This window comes from Sminthopsis crassicaudata, chromosome 5 (assembly GCF_048593235.1).
Source record: "Sminthopsis crassicaudata isolate SCR6 chromosome 5, ASM4859323v1, whole genome shotgun sequence".
In the NCBI taxonomy this organism is placed as follows: Eukaryota; Metazoa; Chordata; class Mammalia; order Dasyuromorphia; family Dasyuridae; genus Sminthopsis; species Sminthopsis crassicaudata.
This window is the reverse complement of record NC_133621.1, coordinates 50748804-50765746: the sequence shown is the minus strand read 5'-3', so window position 1 is coordinate 50765746 and position 16943 is coordinate 50748804. Positions and strand designations below refer to the sequence as shown.

The window sequence follows — 16943 nt, the reverse complement described above, 5'->3', positions numbered from 1 at the left end:
TCAGTTCACAACTTTACCAGCAATGCATTAGTAGCTCAGTTTTCCCATATCCCCTCTGACATATGTCATTTTCTTTTTCTCTCATATTAGCCAATCTACTAGATATTGAGTGATACCTCAGAATTGTTTTAACTTGCATTTCTCTAATCAGCAATACTGTAGAACACTTTTTCATATGAATATAGATAAAGTTGATTACTTTATCTGAAAACTTCCTCTTCATATCCTTTGACAATTTATTGATTGGAAAATGGCTCTTTTACATATTTGACTTAATTCTCTGTGTAGTAGTTATGATTATTGTGTATTTTCTTCCATTCTATTTCCCCCACCCTTGTTTATACTCCTGACTCTCTCTCCTATTTTACCCTGTCAATCCTGAAAAATGTTATGCTTCTGACTTCCCCCAATTTGTCTTCCTTTTTATTAGCAAACTCCCTTCTTTTATTCCCTTCCCCTCCTAATTTTCCTATTTGGTAAAATAGAATTCTATACCCATCTGAAGGTGTTTGTTATAATCTCTTCGAGCCAGTTCCAATGAGAGCAAGGTTTAAGTGCTCTGTCCCCCTATTTCCCTCCCCCCACTGTAAAAGTTCTTTCCTGCCCCTTTTTTGATAACTTTATCCCATTCTACTTATTCCTTCCCCTTTCTCCCAGTGCATTCATCCCTCTTTCTTACTCCTTAATTTTATTTTTAGATATCATCCCCTCATATCCAACTCATACCCATACCTTCTACCTGCTTATACTTCTAACTGCCTTAATAATGATAAAATTCTTAGGAGTTACAAGGATGATCTTCTCCTGTAAGAATGTAAATAGTTGGAATCCTATATTGACTTCTCTTTCGTGTTTAGCTTTTAATATTTTTCTTGAGTCTTGTATTTGAAAATCAGATTTTCTATTCAGCTCTGTTCCTTTCATCAGAAAGGCTTGAAAGTCCTCTATCATTGTAGGTTCATTTTTTTTCCCTGAAGAATTATACTCAGTTTTTCTGGGTAGGTGATTCTTTGTTGTAACCCTAGCTTCTTTGCCTTCTGAATATCATATTGCAAGCCCTTTGATCCTCTGCTGTAAAAACTGCTCAGTCTTATGTTGTCCTGATTGTAGCTTCACAGTATTTGAATTATTTCTTTCTGGCTATTTGCAGTATTTTCTCCTTGATCTGGGAGCTCTGGAATTTTGCTATAATATTCCTGAGAATTTTTATTTTGGAACCTCAGTAGGTAATTTGTATTTCTTTCAGTTTCTATTTTACCATCTGGTAGTAGGGTATCAATGTAATTTTCTTAAATCATTTCTTGAAATATGATCTCTAAGCTTTTAAAAAATATATTGCCTTTCCAGTAGTACAGTAGTTCATAAAAATTCTTAAAGTCACTTGTTGATCCATTTTCCAGGTCAGTTGTTTTTCCAAAGAGATATTTCACATTTTCTTCCAGTTTTTCATTCTTTTGATTTTTTAAATATATTTATATTTATATATTTTTATAATTTTAAAATATATTTTATATATTTATATATTATATTTTTATATTTATGTATAAATATATATTATATATATTATATATTTATATTTTTAATATATTTTGTATATTTAATATATTTTAAAAATATTTATATATATATGTATCTCATGGAGTCAATAACTTCCATGTGTCCAATTCTGATTTTTAAGGAATTATTTTCTTCATTGAGCTTTTGTACCTCCTTTAATATTTGGCCATTTCTACTTTTAAGGAGTTCTTTTCCTCAGTAATTTTTTTCACATTTTTTTTCCATTTGACCAATTCTGCTTTTTAAGGCATTCTCTTGAGTAAATTTTTCTATATCTTTTTCCATTTGACTTATTATAAGGTTTTTTGAGATGTTGTTTTCTTCAGTATTTTTCTTATGCCTCCTTTATCAAGTTATTAACTTTTTTTCATTACTTTCTTGCAAAATTGTAATTTCACTTCTCAGTGTTTCGTCTGTCTCTCTTATTTGATTCTTAAAATCATTTTTGAGCTGTTCTAGGAATTCTTTTTGGGCCTGAGACTAATTTATATTTTTTCTCTGAGTCTTTATATATAGTGATCTTGACTTTTGTTTCCTTCTTCTGATTTTCCTTTTTTTCCCTATTTATACATTTCCCCAGCCTATTTCTTGACATTTAACTATGTTAAAGTAAGGCTCTGCTCCCTGGGCGGAAAGGGTGCTTTACCAAGCTTCAGACCCTTCTTGCTATTATTCTAGTTCTGAGGGTCTGCAAGTTTTCAGTTCTTCCAAGAGGATATGATCTAAGGAGAGGGTGGTACTTCTTTTCAGGCCTGTGCTCTGGCCTGTGAGTGGCCACAAGCACTTCTTTCTAACTTATAACTATGATCAAGGTCCCTGTTCTCCTGTGGCTCCAGGCTCTGGTGTGCCAGTGCTCCTTCTCACCTTGGAACTGCAACCCAAGACTGTGATACAGCTTCAACCATGGGCAGTACAGCGGAGAGCTGCATCCAATTCCTGCAAAAAGACTTCTGTAATATTCTAACCACTATCTAGACTTTCACTATCACTTTTATTTAAGTTCTATATTTGTCAGTGGTCCCTCTTTTGGTCTTTTGTTTTATTGTGATTTGTTGTAATCATTATTTTTAACCCCATATGTATCTTTCTCTTTCTGGATTTAATTTTCCATTTTTATCTGGGGTAATTAACTTTATTACTTGTGAGTAAAACATTGCTATATTTGCTTACTTTTTTATATTTCCACTGCCTGGGTTCCTTTCACAGCATACCATCTATCATTTCTCTCTTTTTTGTAGAAATGCTTGAAATGCCTCTCTTATTGAATCTCCCATCTTTTTTCCTATTGATTCTAGCCTGTCTTTACCAGCAGAGTGCCTCTCTATCACCCAGCTCTCTCACTTGTCCTCACTGTCTCCTGATCCACTGGTTGCTTTTGTACTGCCTGCAAACACATTTGTGCCTCCTTCATCCTAAAAATAAGCTCCTACTTAATCCATCATCCCCAGTAGCTCTTTTTTTTTCATGATTAAACTCCTTGGGAAGATTCTCTTCAATCAATGTCTCCAGTTCTTTTCCTCTAGCTATGTCCTATATCTTTCCTCCCTTCCATGGCTAATCTCCATGAAAATGCTGTCTCTAATTGGTACCTCCATTTCCTTGCATTTCCTTGTCTCTACAGTCTGGGCTCCATCTTTATCCTTCCACTGAAACTATTCTCTCCAAAGTTACCAACGATCTTTTATTTGCCAAATCCATTGATCTTTTCCAAATCCATTGAACCATCCTTCTTGGCCTCTGTGCACTCCCTGGCTCTGTTAATTACTGCTTATTATACTCACACACTCTTCTCTCTAGGTTTTGGTGACAGTTCTCTGCCCTGTGTCCTCCCTTTCTGACCACTCTTTCTTAGTTTACTTTGTTAGCTACTAACAGTGAGTATCCCTCAAAGCTTTCTCTACACCTCTTACTTCTGTTTGACTTTTTTGGGAGATGTCATTGGTTTTCACTGATTGAATTCTCATCTCTATGCTGATGATTCTTAGATCTGCTCTTCCAGCCCTTAGCTTTTTGCTCATCTCCAGACTCATCAAGTCATATTGGACATCTCACACTGAGTGTCCTTGCAAGCATTTTAAATTCAGCAGGTCCAAAACAGCACCTGTCTTTCTCCAAAAAGCTTCCCCCTCTTTTCTGAATTTTCTTATTACTGTTGAAATCACCCCTCTCCTCCCAATCACTCAAGTCTTGCAACCTAAATATCATCCCTCTAACTTCTCATTTTCTTTTACCCTGTCACATCCAGTCTCCTGGGAAGTCTTGTCAATTTTGTCTTTGACACTTCTCTGCATATGTGCTACCTTCTCCCCTCTGATGCTGCTGTCATCTGATACAGGACCTTGTCAGTTTACACCTGTACGAATTATCACCTGTTGAACAGTTTTTCCATCACAATCCATCCTACTTTCAGCTGTCAAACTAATCTTCCTAAAGTACAGATTTGATTAAGTCATAAACATCTGCATTCAATAAACTCCATGGCTCCCCATCACCTCCAGGATTAAATATAAAACCAAAGAGAGTTTGAAATCCAAAGCCCTCATAAGCTCATCCCCTCGGATCTTTCCAGTCTTCTTATAATCTCCTTATCCCCACAGACTTTGTGATCTAGGGGCAACGGCCTGCTTGTGATTGCTCCCTCTCAACTCTGTGCATTTTTAAAGGCTGTCCCCTTGGCCTGGAATTCTCTCCCTCCTCATCACCATCTCCTGCCTTCCCTTGCTTCCTACAAGTCCTAGTGAAAATCCCACCTTAGTGCTCATGTCTTTGCTTTACTATTTCTAATTTATTTACGATTTATTTACTTTATGATTTCTAATTTATTCTTTGATGTCCTTCAGTCATTTCATTCATATCTGATTCTTCGTGACCCCATTTGGGATTTTTTTTTTTTTGGCAAATATAATGGAGTGGTATTTCATTTTCTCCAGATGAATTAACTGAGATAAATAGGTTACACAGATGATAAGTATCTAAAGCTGAATTTGAACTCAGGTCTTCCTAATTCCAGACCCAGCACTCTATTCACCAACTCCAAGTTTCACACTGTCTTTGCTATATCACACTGCAAGGTTGTCTTCCTCATTAATACACATTCCTGAAGGTTGGGAATTGTTTCATATTTGTCTTTCTGTACTTCTTAACACAGTACCTGGCACATCCTAAATGCTCACTAAATGTTTGTTAATTAATTAAGAGCAAGGACAAAGACTCTTAATGGAATGATGGTTAAATGGTTTATGGGTATTATCAGTAGTAACAAGATAAGAAGAAATATCTTGTATTTTATTATTGTTTTTGTTGTTCAATTGTGTCCTACTCTTCATGACCCCTTGGGGTTTTCTTAGCAAACATATTGAAAAAGCTTGTCATTTTCCTCTCTAGCTCATTTTACAGATGAGGAAACTGAGGCAAAGTAAATAACTAGCTCAGGGTTACACAGCTAGTAAGTACCTGAAGCCAGATTTGAACTCAGGTCTTCCTGACTCCAAGCCTGGTGTAAAATTCACTGAGCCACCTAGATGCCCACCTTATATCTAACTAGCCTCTATTTATTTTTTATTTCTCCTATATCTGTCTGATATATATACACACACACTTATATATGCCTTTTCCCATAACATAGGTCCTGGAGAGCAGAGAGAGCTTTATTTTTTGTCTCCATGTGCCTAACACCTTGCATGATGTCTGGCACAGAATTTTTTATTGATTTATGCACTGATAAATTCCAATAAAGAACAGCTGTTAGATTTTTGTCTTGTGTCTACCCAGTGCCTGCCATGTGGCAGGCCCTTCAGAAATGCTTTCTGATTGAGTGCATGTTAAAGGCCATGGGGCAAGAATGAACTCTGAGAACTCTGGAGGGGGACCCGTGAGCAGTATTGAGGATCTGCTCTAGGTTTTTCCTCCTCCTGGTTCTTTTCCTACTTTCTTCTCTTTCCCTTGGCCAGAGTAGAATGAGGAACAAAGTCTAGGGTGAGGGCAGAGGGACAGGCTACCTTTATTCCTTCCCATCAGCTCATCCCACCGCTGCGGCTTCTACAGAACAGAAGAGAACCAGGGTTCAGGGAAGGGTGATGGCAACAGGCAATATGGTGACCAAGGCGAAAGCCAGGGTCTGAAAGATCCAAGAAAAGCAGGAGTGAAGCTTGCAGTTGAAGGGATCAGGGAGCTCCCAGGGCGCTTCTATATAAAGGACATCTGTTATTTGGGAGCTGCCAGATGCTTAGAGACATGGTCCCTTTAGCCCTGGCCTGCACGAATTTGGTTTTATTCTCAGTCACTAAATTGGATTTTGTCTCGAGAATAAAATCTCAGCCCTTTGTTTTTTTAAGCCAAGAAATAACTATGGAAGCATTCCCCAAGGGAAGTTCAAAGGTGATTTCTGTCCTGCCTGAGCCCCTGGTTGGAGGACAGTACCCCAGGCTGCTTGCTTTGCATTCCCTTTGGATACAGCCCTCACAAATGCCGGAAGAAAAAGGAAACTATTTCCCTAATCTCCTTTCTCCTCACTGAATCAGAAAATAGTCACATTACATTTTTTCCAGCTTGCTCCTTCACAATAGTCAGCCCTTTGTTTGGAATATGAACAAGAGCTGCTGGTGCTGAAATGGATTGGTTGAAATTAGCACAGTGCCTGGCACACAGTAAGCACTTAATAATTGCCTGTTACACAAATTCCACACAAAAACAACAGCTTTCCTGTTTCCGAGTTCCCTGTATCCTTCCCAAAAGAGCATGTTTTTGTGTTAATAATTTAAGAAGAGCTCTTTCCAATATATACACAAAACAAGACATTCTTAGCAAGTACTTTTTGAGCTGGATTTCTCTCCTCACCCCTTACTTAGCAAGCAAACACCAGCGCAGAGAGTTTTTCCTTCCTGGGAGTGGAAGAAATAAAGGGAGGCATCATAAAAAGCTTTATCTTCACCAGAGACAGGAGCCGGCTTAGTGAGATCACTTTTTAGGCCGACTGTCCCAGATAGTGTAATCTGAACTTTGAAAACTCTGGTCTGGAGTCTATCTTCAAAGACAGACTTTCTTCTTTTTGTTTAGTTTTTTTTTTTTTAGTCAATTCTGAAGTTGTTTCATTCAAAAAGTATCTCTGCCATTTTCGAGGATCCTTTATTCCTTTATGAGTCCGTATTATTTTTGTCAGTCTTAATTAATTGGCCATCTCTGGGCTGGACGAGTCAAAGATGTGTTTTTATTTTGGTTTGATAATGAGCATTGCTAAAAACCAAAAGGAACAGTAGAGAACAGGTTATTGAGTATAACCCTCCTTTTTTGACAGATCAGCTGGGGGAGAGAGGAAGTCATTTAAGCTGACTGAGGCACTCCTGCTTAGGGGCAGCTTGAGCCTAGATGTGCTGCCTCCTGGGTTAACAGCGTTCTTTCCACCATACACTCTGTGTAGTCTTAGAGTGATTTGATGGTTTGTGGATCATTATATAGACCTAGGCTTAAAATCAGAGCAGATTTCAGGGACTTTTCCTGACACATTCTAGGGGGGTCTAGTGAGCAAGTTACTTTACCTCTTAGTTCCCTAAGACTGTTAACTACAAACAACTTTCCATTATGTTTACATAGAGGGAGTTTTCACAGTGGGAGTTTCTTATTCCAGGTAATTTGCAAGTTCATCCTCCCTGCCAAAAAAAGCATGTATTTGTAACTATATACCATAACTGATATATCTCTAGCCACATATATGTGTGCTTTTAAAGTAAAACTTAAAAATATTAGTAATTGAAGCTATACTGTATAATTGTCCTTGTGTGGCTTTTTTTAAAAAGAGAGAGAGATGCCATTTTATACAAGGGCAGAACTCAGCTATAAAGAAAATGATCAAGGCAGAATCTCAAGAGAGTCCATAGAATACAACTAAATAAATTTCAGGCAGGCAGACCTTGTTTTAAAAAGTTGTTTGAAATGTTTTGGGGCAACAAGATGGAGCACTAGAGTCCAAATATTATCTCAGACATTTAGCATTTATGAGTTGTGTGACTTTGGGCAAGTCACTTAATCCCAATTGCTTTAAAAAAAAAAAAAAGATGAAATGTTCTTTGTTGGGAGGAAAAATAGCGATGTTGTTACTCAGTTATTTCAAACTCTGTGACCTCATTTAGGGTTCTCTTGGCAGAGATATTAGAGTAGTTTGTCATTTCCTTCTCCATTTCATTTTACAGTTAAGGAAACAGAGGCAAGCAAGGATAAAGGATTTGCAGGAGATACACAACTTGTGAGTGAGGACAGATTTGAACTAGGAGAGAGGGTGAATCTTCTCTCCAAAAACTAATACAAGCACTCTATTAGTAAAGATGAAAAAGAAGTTTCCTGAAGGTTTCATCTACATGTGACTAATGACTTTGCATACCTCTGCTCTGGCCTCTGGGAGCGCACAGTCAGCTTGCTTGGACTTCATCTTTCTTAAATTCTGGCCAACACATTCATTTCTTATGATACTCTCCCTGGAATTTTCATAGGCATTTGCTATTTCCAAATCAGAATAGAATTAAAAATTTTCTGCCATTATTCAGTAAGTTCCTTGAGAACAGGGACTCTCTTTTACCTTCCTCTCTATCTTCAGCACTCATCATATTGGCACACTGTGTAGGTGCTCAAAAAATGTTTATTGACTGATCTTCCTGTAAGCCCCTTGAATGTCTAGATTATTTCATTTTTTATCTTTGTATTCCCAGTTCCTAGCACATAGTAGGCATTTAATAATGGTTAATTGACTGATTGATATGTGATTTAATTTATTTTTACTCAATTCTAATTAAAGCTTTTTATTTTCAAAACATATGCATGGATAATTTTTCAACAGTGATTCTTGCAAAACCTTGTGTTTGAAATATCTTCCCCTTCTCCCCATCCCCTCCCTTACATAGCAAGTAAACTAATATATGTTAAACATGTGCAGTAATTCTATACATATTTCTATAATTACTGTTGTGGTTTAATTTAGATGCTAAAACTCACAACCCCGTTTTTTTCCTTCCTCAGTGTTTTCTTCTCTAAGCCTCGGCCTGCTCCCTGAACGATCGGCTACTCTAATGGTTTATGAAGATGTCGTCCAGATAGTCTCAGGATTTCAAGGTACATTTAGTATATGTGGCATCTCTACTTTTTTTGTTAAAAAAAAAAAAAAAAAACCAAGGACAATTATAGAGTATAGCTTTATTACTAATATTTAAAAATTTTACTTTACAAATAGCAACTTGCAGACTCATTTACTTCAGCCTTGCAAGTGTCCAAGACATATAGTATCTACTGGCAAAAAAAGCATCAGGAGGGAGAAAGAATAGTTAAATTGTTGATATTAATTGGCCTTGAATGGATTTTTTTAGACCCAGGTAGTTTTTCTAGCGCCTGGGGAATCTCTGCTGACTGGCCTGCCTGCTTAAAGAATATCTCAGTGTGAAAGATCCTCTCATTAGTCTGAGAGCTCTTATTATTACTTATGTCAGTTAGTATCTTTTCCTCTGTTAATTAAGTCCGGCTTATCTTGTTTTTGTTATTGTCCAGTCATTTCAGTTATACCTGACTTTTAGTGACTCCTCTATGGAGGTTTTCTGGGTATAAATAATAGAATGGTTTGTCATATACATATCGAAAGATAAACTTAAAAAAACACACACACACACAATTGTTTGCACGTTTTTCTCCCTGTTAAATTGTGGACTCTTTAAGGGCAAGAATGGTTTTATTGCTTTTCTTTGCATCTCTTGTACTTAGCCAGTATCTGGCACATAGTGGGGACTTTATAAATGTTGAGTGACTGACTAGCAGCATTCTTCTCTCAGCCTTCAGTAAATAAATACCATTTCCAATCATTTCAAAAAACCCTTTTGACTAAACAATAGTGCCTGCAAATATTTAACTTACCCTTTTTCATTCTTTATTATACACATATGGAAACTAAACAAAGAGCTTCACTGCCTTGTCCTTGGCTGTGACAGGAAATCCTCACCAAAGGTGGGAGAAGAAAGCGTGTCTCTGGGTAAAGAATACCTCTGATCTGAAGAGAGAATTTTCTTTTATGTGTAGCATGTAAACTGAGAATCATACTTTCTGATTCCTAATTTTCAGTTAAGAAACATTCTGTTTTATGTCATGTTAGCTGATGTTGTTATTTTAGATGTGATTTCTGTTGTTTTTATATAGAAAACATCTGGATGTGGCACTGGGCCCCTTGCATGTGTCATGGTCACTTCTACATAAATCTTTTGTCACAGAATGACAGAGTCGCAGAGCTGTAAGGGACCTCAGAGGCCATCCAGTCTGGCCCCTACTTAACCCTTTACAACAAGTGATCAAGAGCCATCCAAGGTTGCCTGGGAGAACTCCGATGAAAGAGAATCTGTTTTTCTCTGTGGCAGCTTGTTCTACTGTGACAGAACTTTAGTTATGTTTCCTAAATTTCTTATTTCACAACTTCCACCCCATTGCCCCTGGTTCTATCACTAGAACAGGAGTTCTTAACCTAGTGTACTTTAAAACATGGATAGAGGGATGGATATAATAATATAAAATGCCCTGTCGCTGCTAGTTTTTATTCATACAAAGAGATAGTATCTCTAGGCAGCTGGTGGCTCAGTGGAGAGAGAGAGTGCTACACCTGGAGTCAAGAGGACCTAGTTCTAATTTAGCCTTAGACAGTTACTAGCTATGTGACTTTGGGCAAGTCACTTAATCCTGTTTGCCTCTTCTATAAAATGGTGATAATAATGGTACCCTCCTCCCAGGATGTTGTGGAGAATAAAAGATAAATATTTGTAAATCACTTTTCAAACCTTAAAGTGCTACATAAATTCTACCTATTACTATTATTGTTATCTGGGCTTGTTAATATGAACTCATTAAGCACAGATGGATGCTCCCTTAATCTGGCCTTGTTTAATCAAGATTATGTGTTGATCAGCTATGACACACTTATCTCTTCTTAGCAATACATTGATCCAAGACAAATCCAATAGACTTGGGATAGAAAATTCCATTCCCATCCAGAGAAAGAACTATGGAGTCTAAATGTAGATCAAAGCATACTATTTTCACCTTTTGGGAGGAAGTTTGCTTTTTCTTGCTCATGGTTTTTCCCTTTTGTTCTGATTTTTCTTTCACAACATGACTAATACAGAAATATGATATTTAAAATGATTGTACTTGTGTAACTTATATCAAATTATTTGCGTCTTGGGAAAGGAAGGAGAAAAAATTGGAACTAAAATCTATAAAAAGAAGAATGTTGAAAAATATATGTAATTGGAAAAAATAAAATAGTACGAAATTTTAAAAATAGAATAATGTATACAAAAACCTGTATCCTTTAAAGTATGTAGATAGATATGTATGTGGATACACACACACACACATATACAGATATAAATAGACATATTTATCCTTGTTTATCTTGGGTATCAATTCTCAATGAACCATTCCCAGCACAAAGATAATAATTATTATAGTAATTACTAACATTTATATAGCACTTATATGTGCCAGGCATGTGCTTTATAATTATTATTTCATTCAATCCCCACATCAACCCTGAGAGGTAGATGCTATTATTATTCTCATTTTACAGATGAGGAAACTGAAGCAAACAGAATTAAGTGACTTGCCCAGGATCACACAGTTAGGAAGTACCTGAGACCAAATTTGAACTCAGATCTTCCTGATTCCTGACCTTACTCTCTAGCCACTGCATCACCTTGATCGCTGTCCTTGGCACAGAAAATGGAAGGAAAGAAAAAGTTGGGTAACATTGACTTCTCTCTGACTTTGCTTATAAGGATCACATTCGCCTCAGACAGCAGCCCCACCCCTTCTGTGATATTCCTCTTTTCTCCAGTATATTTAGAGAAAACAATAATAGCATAGTAATGGTCTGTAGTTTCCCAATTTTCCTTAGTTCATTCTGAAAATTATTACACTTATTACATTGTCCTCACAGGATAGTGCTTTTGTATTCATTTATCAACACTTGCTTCCATCCTGTGTATATCTTTCTAGTTTCAGCCAAGGAGTGAGTTGCTTATTCATCCTCTCTTGCTCTCACTCTCTCTTTTTATCTCTCCTTCTTTTTCCTCCCTCTCTCCTTCCCTCTGTCTATTTGTCTTTCTCTCCTCCCCATTTTTTTGTGGCTCTCTATCTGTCTCTGTGTGTCTCTTTCTTTCACTCTCCCTGTCCTTCCCTCTTTCTGTCTCTTTCCCTTCTCCTCCTCTTTCTCTGTCTTCCTCTCTTCCCTCTCTTTCTTCCTCCTTCCTTCTCCCTCTCTCTCCCTCCCTCCTTCTCCCTTCCCCTTTTTTTTCTCTTTCAACAATTCTTTTCCTCCTCACCCCTTTTGAATTGTTTCTCTTGAGAACTCCTACCCTTCTTGGTCTGCTTTTTTAGGCCAGAGACCTCTCTCTTTTTCTCTGACTCTTAGAATCTCTTCTCCCAAATTTAGTCAAGTCATCCCTAACTTTTCTTTCCTCAGATTATAAAATGATGCAGTTACTCCAGCAGCATTCCTATCTTTTTCAGGAATCACTTCATTCACCTTTTAAAGCACAAAGCAAGTCAGGAAAATTGTAGCCAATGTGCTTTCAGCAGAGAGCAGGCTCCTGCAGACATCTGGCTACTTGAAGGCCCCTTCCATGTCTACCCCATCCTTACTATCTCGTGCCTTCAGGCCTCTAATGACAACATCATCTTCCTCTTTGTCTGTGTTTATCTTTGCCCAAACACCCTCCACTGTGCTTCCCCCCTCTGTCTCTAGATTTCCTCACAGGAGCTTCCCTCTCCGTCCCCAGATTTCCTCAAAGGAGCAGCATTCTAACATACACTGCGACTCTGCCTCCTCTTTAATTAATCAGTCTCTTTTGAGGAAGGCACACCTTCTCAGAGCTGGACCCATTCCAGTCAGGAAGCTCCTGCTCTGTGTCCAATACCTGGAAGAGCCAGGCTGCTTCTTTATGTCCCTTTTTACTGGGACTTTTGCATTTGCACTTTGCTCCCTGAGGCCATGGGCTGAGCGGCAAACATCTCTTGTAGATTTTGTGTGTCAGAAATCTCAGGAGAGCGCCATAGTTATTACACTTCATGAGACCTAGCTTGGTCAGTCATTGTCTCCCTCCTTTTTCTTTTTCTATCACAAACTTAATCCAAAGAACTTTAAAGTTTCTAGACAAATACCTTTTTTTGTTCTTGATAGGTACACTTCATATCTAGTCATGAACTAATCATATCTACATTTTAACTCATACTTCATAAATCTAAAACAAAACAGTCCTTGTGTATTCCACTGGGGGAAATCAATATGTACATAGATAAATAAATTATATACACACACAGAGGAGGGACAGGGAACCATCTACATACATACATACAGATGTACATGTATATACAAATATGCAGATGTATATATATATAAATATATAAGCATTTATATATTTCTAGGTATATGCTTCTATTTATATATTCTTGTTTTTTGAAGATAATCAATGACATCACAGGGTGATGACATGCATGAATTGGATTTTAAGTGAGGCAGATTTGTACAAAAACCTCAATATGCATGCATGATTATGTGTGAATATGTATATACACTTTACATACTATGCAGGCAAGTATGCATATTCACATACATATGTGTGTACATACACACAAACATGATTTTGTGGCTATGTGTGCATTAAGAAATTCCAGGTGGGGAAGAACCAAGAAAGGCTTTGGTAGCAGGCAGCACTTCAGCTGAGCCTTCGAAGGAGAGCCAGGGATTCTCAGAGATGGGAATAAGGAGGAAGAGCATCCCAGGTGTGGGGAAATGGAAATGTCCTGTACAGAAGACAGCAAGTGAGCCTGTTTGCCCAAATCCCAGAGCACATGAGGAAAAGTGATATGAAGGGAGCCTGGGAAGGGAGGCTGGAGCCAGATTAGGGAAGATTTGAAATGGAATTTATGCTCAAGGGAATAGGAAATCCCTGCCCTTGAGAAGCACAGTGAGGTCGGACTCATACAGTGGTCCTGCCTTTGTGAATGGTGACAGGAGGATGGATGGATGCAGAGGTCAGAGTTCAGGAAAGAGGCAATGCTGACCTCAATGTGGATGATGACTCCGGGAGGCCAGAGAAAGGAATGAATAGGAGTGATGTTGGGAGGTGGAAGTGACGTGATTTCCAGGGAAGATATTGGGGATGTTTCACCTGCAGAAGAGAAGACCCGGGGATGTGATGGCTGTGGCCATGTTTGAGGGGCTGTCACAGAAGAGAGAGAAAATGCCTCTAATTCTTTGGCCCTGCATTGAGCAGACAAGGTGGGAAGAGGCAAATGAAATGGTATTTGCAAAGGTTCTTGGTGATAAAGTGTTCCAGTGCTGGGGAAATTATGCTGCATTTTGGAGCACTGTGTTGGGTTTAAATTCTTGCTCCGCTGTTTAATGAGTTATGTGACATGCTACAAGTTGGATAACCTCCCTGGGCTTCAACTTTCCCATCTGTAAAACAAGATTAAACTAGATAAGTTCTGAATTTCCTTCCAATGACCCTTTGGTCAACTTTAAGGTATTGTTTCACTTTTATTCCTAAAGAATCCTTTGTGGAGAAAGAGAGTCTTGACTGGGAACTTGAAAACTGGCTAGGATTTGGATAAGCAGAAAAAAGGATGGCATTTCAGGTAAATGAAGCAATGTAGATGGTGCAGAAGAACAAGAAAGTGCATCCATCAGAGGTGTCAAGCTCCAGAGGCTCAAATACATTCAAATTACAACTGGAAACTGTTAAACAAAATAAGTTAAACTACAGTACAACATAGATAATGTTAATTTGGATTTTCTAAGTCAAAATATGATTTGTAGAGTTCTCTTTCTCTTTGAATTCCATACCACTGATATATGTGACACTTTCAGACTGGAACATAGTTCAGATCAGAGGATAATTGACTATGTTTGGGAAAGCAGGTTGGGGTTAGACTATAGAGAATGTTGAATAATAGCATCCCGGGGATTTTGTTCACTGTCCTGTCACTGAGGAGCCACTGAGAATTTGTGAGCAGGAGGAGTGACATCATGGGATCAGAATTTGAGGAAGATTAATTTTGTGTGCAGAATGGATTGAAGGGACAAGGGAGATCAATCATTTGGGAGACTGAGAGCCTGAGCGCCTGAGCTGAGGAAGTGGAAGGGGGGATGTAATCGAACAGGCAGATGCAAGATATATCACAGAGGAAGAGCCGCCAAGACTTAATGATGGATCAGATATGGGCAAACAGGAAGGAGTAAAAGATGACTCAGGTTTCCAGCCTGGCTGACTGGGAGAATGATGCTACTAATGACAGAAATAGCAGAGTCAAGAGGCAAGCCAGTTTTCAGAGGGAAGAAGAGTTCACTTTTCTGCATATTAGATTTCAGATGACAACAACATCCAAGTGGAAATGTCTAGGCAGCATGAGGTGATAAGTGAATAGAACTCAGAAAATGGCTGGGCCTGGAGACTTAGATTTGGGAGAATCTTTCATTGAGAGATGAACATTGAGACCATAGGAATTGATGAGCTAGGAAACTGCTGAGGTCTCAGAGCTGACTCATTAAAATCTATTTGTCTTAGAACCTCTCAGAGTAGTAAGCACAAACAGGTCTGGCTTCTTTGGCTGATTTAAAAAACTTTTTTTAAACTATTATTATTAGCTTTCCTAACTTAAGAATTGAAATGAAACAGCAGTTCACCGTAGGATTTGGAAATGGCATTTACCTCGGGGAGTCTAGTGCAGCTTTTTATTTTTCCCAAGTATAAAACTGAAGTTCACAAAGAGAATTCAAGAAGGTCATACAGATGTATGCAAGAAAACCTATCTTCCAATATCAAAAATCATTCTGTATGACTGCCAGAAAGAGACTATTAGTTACATTAATAAATGATGCTAAACCACTTTGGATTTTATCAAACTCCTTAAAATTTTTTTCAATACATTTTATTGATTTTTTTTTTGTAGATCACCTCCTGTTTCTATTTTCCTTACCCTCCCAAAAAACTATTCCTCTTAGCAAAGAATTTTTGAGAAAAGAAGAGAAAACTTTGAGCAAAATTTATCAAGGCTGGGGGAAAATCTTATTTTATATGCAGTCATATTTTTTTAACCATAAAAATAATCCAGTAACTTTAACCTCAGCAAATAAAACTCAGAGGACTAAGATAAATTTCTCTAAAATATAAAGGATTGTGGCCTTCCTTTTATCATGGGTGCATATTGTGATATTCAGGGTGAGCTGAAAGTCTGGGTGGGTTCACCTATCTGCCATCTGTTCAGACAGCAAATGGAGCTTGCAAATTATGTGGGTCAGGACATTGCATTCTGTATATTCACAATTTGGTGTACCAGCTTTGAATTTCAGGGAAATGGAGGGAAGGCTTTGCAGCCTGCCAGACCACCAGGCAGAGCCTGGTTCGACTGCCTTTTACTGGGTCAGAAGAGGTCTGTCATGTGTGTCTAACAGGGCTCGTGCCCAGGGGCTGGTTTGACTCAAGTGAATTGTAACTACAAATAGGCCATCCCCCCAAAGTCGAGGATCTTAGAATTATAGATGAAGAAACCCTAGAGACCCCTTATTTTATAGATAACCAAACTAAGATGCAGATTTAAGTGACCTATCCAGAGTCACCTAGCTAGTGATCATCTGGGGGCAGGGTTTGAATTCTACTCTTTCTGATCCTAGGTTCAGTATTCTGTCCATTACATCACTTTACTTCTGGTGAGTAGTCATATAATAATATCTTCAGAACGTGCAGAAATATTCCATTATTTTTACTGGGTTTCCCTCTCCTCCCTCTGAAGACTGATTGATAAAATCTCCCATACAGTCATCAGATTCTATATTTAATAAAGCTAATTTCTTTATGCCGCAGGTACTGCATCTCTTAAGCAGAAAACATAATAAAATTGTTTGAGTATCATCACTTGATGGGAAAACCAGCAAGCAGGAAATTGACTTTGGTTTTTCTGTCTTAAGAAAAAGAAACATGAAATTTTACATTCAAAGAAATCTGAAATATAAGAAAAGCGCCATATCTTTGATTCCTATAAATTCTTCTTTCATTCTTTATGAGAGACATTGGAGTGTAGCTGTAGATTAAGGGGAAAAAAATCCTGACTTTGTATGTATTGCCTTTCTTTGTATTCCAGAATTTAGGATCTGGTGTCTGCCACGGGTAAGTGCCTGATTAATGCTTATACATTGATTGTTAACTGTCTCTTGGCGAAGGTCTCATCTACAGTTTGCTGTCCCAGCACCCGATCCAACATGAGTATCAAGAGATTTAAGGTCTGGCTGTAGTCTGCCACTAAATAGTAAATCCCTCTATCTTTTGACTCTCCTTGATTTCACCTTCTAAAATGTGAGACACCTAGAT

The 16943-nt window shown here is 37.9% G+C and overlaps 1 protein-coding gene across 1 annotated transcript in view; it reads left to right on the top strand.

Moving 5' to 3' along the window:
* Window positions 1-16943, top strand: part of FAM171A1 (family with sequence similarity 171 member A1) — a 172955-nt gene that overhangs the window by 95701 nt on the left and 60311 nt on the right. The window contains exon 3 of the mRNA XM_074266670.1: window positions 8563-8655. Coding sequence (XP_074122771.1) covers window positions 8563-8655 — 93 coding nt within the window. The remainder of the gene's footprint in view (window positions 1-8562; window positions 8656-16943) is intronic.